General features: G+C 32.2%; 1 protein-coding gene across 6 annotated transcripts in view; it reads left to right on the forward strand.

Moving 5' to 3' along the window:
• The window catches only part of LOC108687079 (dual 3',5'-cyclic-AMP and -GMP phosphodiesterase 11), a 332230-nt gene that overhangs the window by 313924 nt on the left and 12254 nt on the right, over positions 1-6052 (forward strand). For all 6 annotated transcript variants that reach the window (XR_001931736.1, XR_001931737.1, XM_018192680.1 and 3 more), the window contains 9 exons: positions 785-1033; positions 1103-1213; positions 1423-1520; positions 1599-1662; positions 1734-1969; positions 2031-2130; positions 2225-2479; positions 2548-2657; positions 4596-5001. Coding sequence is in view for 4 of the 6 variants with exons in the window: in XM_018192680.1 (XP_018048169.1) it covers positions 785-1033; positions 1103-1213; positions 1423-1520; positions 1599-1662; positions 1734-1969; positions 2031-2130; positions 2225-2479; positions 2548-2657; positions 4596-5001 (1629 nt within the window). In the remaining 2 variants the exon portion in view is untranslated. The remainder of the gene's footprint in view (positions 1-784; positions 1034-1102; positions 1214-1422; positions 1521-1598; positions 1663-1733; positions 1970-2030; positions 2131-2224; positions 2480-2547; positions 2658-4595; positions 5002-6052) is intronic.

Genomic DNA, 6052 nt, shown 5'->3' on the forward strand with positions numbered 1-6052 from the left:
TCTCTTACTTGCTTTATTCTATTCTTCAAATTTATTTATTATTAAGGAGAAGGAGAGAAGAAAAAGAGAAAAAAAGAGAATGTTCATCTATTCATTCTAGAGAGTTTAGTAGGAGAGAGGCTTCAACACATCACATTTTAATCGATGACGTGGGATTGAAACTATGAGATTCCTATTCCTTTTATTCGAAAAAAAGTTTTACGGAAAAAATAAGCCATGCAATTTTTGCCATTCGTTTTTGTAGGAAACGTAAAAATTTGGCAGAAAAAAGCGTAACTTTATCCTGCGAAATATTAATCTTAAGTTGAAGACTGGGACTTCAGATTAGGATTCAGTGTATTGTCTCTACAAAATTCAATACCTTTTTCGCGAATAACGCAGATTCGAAAACTTCATTTAGATGGATTTATCCAATCCGTTCTTGTTTGCTGGGAATAATTGAAAATCGTGTCAATCCCTCAATGAATTAACAAACTCAGTACACATGCGCACCGCATTATTGAAGCGACAAAATTAAAAAATAAAGTTTACCTTCTAGATAGCCCTCGTAATTTTAATCTCGATTCAATTAACTCTTTAATCAACTCTTCACCTTTTTTTAGATAGAAAATAATATTAATAAAATAATATTAATTAGAAAATAATTTTAATTAGAAAAGAATGAAAAGTAAATTGTGTGCGCGCGCGCGCGTGTGTGTGTGTGTGTGTGTGTGTGTGTGTGTGTGTGTGTGAACCAAGATTAAAATTAATCTACATTGATAGAAATAGGCATTAAATGTTTCAGGATTCGAGATTTAATCGCGAAATTGACGCTTTAACGGGATACCGCACGCGTGCCTTGCTGTGCATGCCTATTAAAGATTGCAATGGTGATGTAATCGGAGTGGCACAGGTGATCAACAAGCTTGGCGGCGAAGGACAATTTACTGCGCAAGATGAAAAGGTTTTCGCTGGTTATTTACAATTCTGTGGTATCGGTTTAAGAAATGCTCAACTTTATGAAAAGAGCCAATTAGAGGTGAAGAGAAATCAGGTAAATATTAATTTCGTCGAATCGAAATGATGACAAGAGGGATCTAATTTGTTTTAATATTAACATCAGGTTTTATTGGATTTGGCTAGAATGATTTTCGAGGAACAAAGTACGATAGAGCACATGGTTTTTAGAATTCTCACGCATACGCAATCATTGATTCAATGCCAACGTGTTCAGGTAATTGACATAAACGAACGTCGTGAGAAGAATGCAATTACACAAGCAAAAAGACGCTGACTGGTGAAAAGTCGGTTGGGGAATAAAATTTATCTCCATCAGATCCCCATCCATTTTTCATTAATTCAGTATCAAAGTGCTGTTGTTTGAAAATCCGGGTTTATCATTATGGTATCCGTCCTTCATTACAATGTCATGATTGTTTTCAGGTGTTGCTCGTGCACAAAGCTTCAAAGGGAAGTTTCTCGCGCGTTTTTGATTTCGAAGCGAATGATCTCGCTGGCGAGGATTCTGATTCTCGCACTAGGTAAATCATGTTTATAATTACGGCTAGGTTTTTTCGATAAGTTTATTCTATTTATTTAATTAAATCCTTTTATTGCAGTCCTTTCGAGAGTAGATTTCCCATTAATGTTGGTATTACGGGTTATGTAGCAACTACCGGTGAAGTAAGTACCGCTCATTAATAATAATTTCTTGTAAAGCATTAGCGCTCGAGACGATCTAAAAGATTTTTCAGACAGTCAATATATTGAATGCTTACGAAGATCCGAGATTCGATCCACTGGTGGACGATGGTACCGGTTTTAAGCATCGAACAATTCTTTGTATGGCCATCAAGAATTCATCCGGTCAAATAATAGGCGTCATTCAACTAATTAATAAATTCGATGATCTTCCTTTTACAAAGAACGATGAAAATTTTGTTGAAGCGTTTGCGATCTTCTGCGGAATGGGAATTCATAATACGCACATGTGAGTATACTTGTGTATCTTGTCTATCTCTAATACTCGACTTAATTTATCGGATCTTCAGGTATGAAAAAGCTATAATAGCGATGGCAAAACAAAGCGTCACTTTAGAAGTACTGAGTTACCATGCATCAGCATCATTGGAGGACGCACAAAGATTGAAGGTTGGTGTACTTCAGCTTCACACTATATTTCAACTACATATAATATTTAAACCATTAATTAAATACGTTTATCATGTATTCTCTGTCTCGACAGAATTTAAGAGTCCCGTCATCAGCGCATTTTCAATTGCACGATTTCAAGTTTGATGATATACATATGGAAGATGGCGACACTCTTACTGCGTGTCTTAGAATGTTTCTCGATTTGGACTTTGTTGAACGATTTCACATCGATTATGACATACTTTGTCGTTGGTTATTGAGCGTAAAGAAAAACTATCGGAATGTTACATATCATAATTGGCGGCATGCTTTTAACGTAGCCCAAATGATGTTTGCTATTTTAACGGTGAGCTTTTTTTTATCGATCATAACATAGATTGTAATTTGTGAAATGAGAATTGTAATCATTTTTAGGCTACGCAATGGTGGAAAATCTTTGGTGAAATTGAATGTCTTGCCCTCATCATTGCCTGTTTGTGTCATGATCTCGATCATCGTGGAACAAACAATTCTTTTCAAATTAAGTGAGCACTTATATTTACTTTCGCATTTATGAGAATTTGGCACTTGACATTAAAAAAAAGATTTTTTAATATGTATTCAATTAAGATCAGTTTGTAACTGTTTGTACTTTAAAAGATTCAAAATTATAAACTCATACAGCACAGAATGTTGAAAAAATGTTGCTGAAATATTGCAATGTTGGATCATTCATCAATGTTGGATTCAACAATGGAAATATTGTATTGTTGAAGTATCAATATTTTATCAATGTTGTATCCATATTGATGATCTTTCTACATTAATTGTTAATATTGCTGCAACGTTGAAATTACATTGAATTACACTGAACAAATTATATATCAAAATCTATTTAATTTTGTAAAAAATGAACAATAATAAAATATCATGTAAATAGAAAATTTAAGTCACTTTAATCGATCTTTTAACTTATTTAACTAGAAATTTGTTATACTTGTATATATGTTTATATGGGAATCGACTGTGCGTACAGAATGCTTATGTAATATTGTTTTTGTTTGATCAATCCAATACGCAACGTTGACTAGTAATCTTTCTATTATATTATCTGTATGTCAAAATTTTATACATTCAATGTTTGTGGATCATCGAAGCAGCAGTTCCCATATAATCGCAGAGATTAAGCACCGTTGAATCAGGTATAAGATTGGATTGGTTTCCGTTAGGAAAATAAGGAAATCTAAAAAAATTTTTTAAAAAAAGAAAAAATACGAGAAGTGCATAAAAAAGATATTGAATACATTTTTCTTAATTAAAAACGGATATGAAATACATGTAACTAGCCAAATATTTCATTACGCGAGACACATAAGATAGACTGAAAATGACTAAAATTGTTAAATATTAATATAAAATTGTCAATGAATTATTGTGAAGAAAAAATTATTGTCGTCTCTTTCTCTCTCTCTCTCTCTCTCGCTCTCTCTCTCGCTCTTTCTTTATCTATCTGTCTCATGTAAATTATATCCGTATGCGCATCAAGATTCACGTTCGTTACTAATTTTATTTTAATTTTACATTAAAATTAAAATTGTATGAAGGGATTATGAAAAGCAGCTTAACAAAATACTTTATATGTATCACACGTACGATTTGAAAAGCTGAAATGCTCTCTTCGGGACACGATTTTCAGATCTCGATATTGGCTGTACGAATTTTATTCGAATTGGATGCAATCGAAAGATACCAATGACATTATATAATAAAAGTATTTTTAGATTTTTGATTGCGATTTTAATTTCTTTATATAAAGTTTGTTGATGTCAAAACTCTAAATAAAGCTAGTAGTAGTGTCTCGAATTTGCCAGCGGCACGAACATATACGCAATGGCACGTTAAACGGTCAAGCGACCCATTTTATATTTTTATGCACTTGGCATTGCGACGTTACCGCGTCACTTAATTAATTTCCAATTGAGAGGGAAAGTTTTTTTTTCAATTATAATTTTGTCATTCGTATTCTAGAATATATTAATCAATAATACTTTCATTTTTTAATAATAAAACTGAATTAATTAATGAAAAATATTTTACGTTTCACAAACATTCAATTCAACGCATGTTTCTATAACGTCATTTTAACATTGACTATACATTTTGCGATTTTGTTGTAATTTTCGCAATGTTGCAATTCAACGTTTCTGAGATATTGATTCAAAATTAGTGTGCTGAGAAAGGATTGAAAAAAATACTAATAACTTTGAGATACCTTGAGATTTAAATCTGCAAGAGGACGTTCCGAAATCATCCTGTACCATCAGAGGAAGAAGATTGTCACAAATAGAAATAAACCGAGCTTAATTTAATACGTATTAAAAAATTTCTTTTCTTAATGTTGGGTATACCGGGTTGACATACGCATTTATATTCGTTATCACGAATAGTTTTATATCCATATGAGATACTTCTTCATTTTTTAGAGCTTCATCACCGTTGGCACAGTTGTATTCAACTTCAACGATGGAACATCATCACTTTGATCAGTGTCTGATGATTTTGAGCAGCCAGGGCAATCAAATCCTATCAAATCTTTCACCAGAAGAATATTCGCGCGTGGTAAAGGTTCTTGAAGAAGCGATACTTTCTACTGATCTGGCAGTTTACTTCAGAAAGCGTGGCGCTTTTCTTAATTTAGCACGCAGTGGTGGCTATAACTGGGCATTTGGTGATCATCGAGAGCTTCTACGCGGGATGTTGATGACAGTCTGTGATTTAGCCGCCATTACGAAACCATGGGAGGTTGAAAAGAGGGTAGCCGAACTCGTTAGTAGCGAGTTTTTCGAACAGGGTGACATAGAAAGGCGAACACTCAATATTACACCTATTGTGAGTAGCATGAGTAGCAGTTAGAAGTGTGCGAATCAAGCATTTGCAAGGTCGAATCAAATCGAATCGAATCTAATCTGATATCTTTACGTCGAATCGAATCAAATCCTTCTGATTCGAAAACGAATCGAATTCGAATCAAATTTTAACATACTGACAGCTAAAAAAACTTAAAAGCTGAAAAAATTCATTTTGAATATACATATCAAAAAATTGATAATGTGACAAATGTATTAAAAATAATACTTTTTAGCAATAATATTTGCACTCTGAAAATGACTCATCATTTTTTCATTTATTTAAAGATATCTGGACCGTCATTGAAAATATTTCATTATTTTTTAAATTAGCTTTTAGTTATAGTCTGCTTCTAGTACATAAAATATCATATTATAACATAATAATAATTGACAAAGAGATTAGAGATTTAAATCATATGGGTAAAAGTAAACAAATAATAATCGCGATTATAATATATTGTTTTAAAGGAACTAGTGACAATTTATTCTGCATTGAGAAAAATGTTTAATACATATAACCATCTATTTTGTTGATATGTAATTGATGTGATATGTGAAAAACTTTCTTACTCTTCTTTTATTTCTCATATTATCTCATATAGAAATTGTGTCGTGCTACCTAAAATTATTTTTGTTATTTCAATCGAACTTATTGTTCTAATCAGAATTAGATTGTTGTAAGTTTTAAGACAACATAATTTTTTAATGAATAAGTAAGAAAATTTTTGTTATTACACGTCAACAAAATAAATGGTTATACGTACAAAACATTTCTTTCAGTGTTTCGAAACTTAATTTAAAGCCATAAATTGTTGTGCTAAATTTGTACTTTTATTTTAGACTATTTCATTAGTTTAAACAAAATAAATAGTATTTCAAAAAATGAATAGCATTTTCTTCACGATGTAAGCCAATAAGCGCACGTGCTTGCACGAAGATTGATAAGCGCTGATACAAGATTGGTCGCAGGAAATATAGAAGAGAGAGAGAGAGAGAGAGAGAGAGAGAGAGAGAGAGAGAGAGAGAGAGAG

The sequence above is a fragment of the Atta colombica genome, unplaced genomic scaffold (genome assembly GCF_001594045.1).
Source record: "Atta colombica isolate Treedump-2 unplaced genomic scaffold, Acol1.0 scaffold2, whole genome shotgun sequence".
Taxonomy (NCBI): domain Eukaryota; kingdom Metazoa; phylum Arthropoda; class Insecta; order Hymenoptera; family Formicidae; genus Atta; species Atta colombica.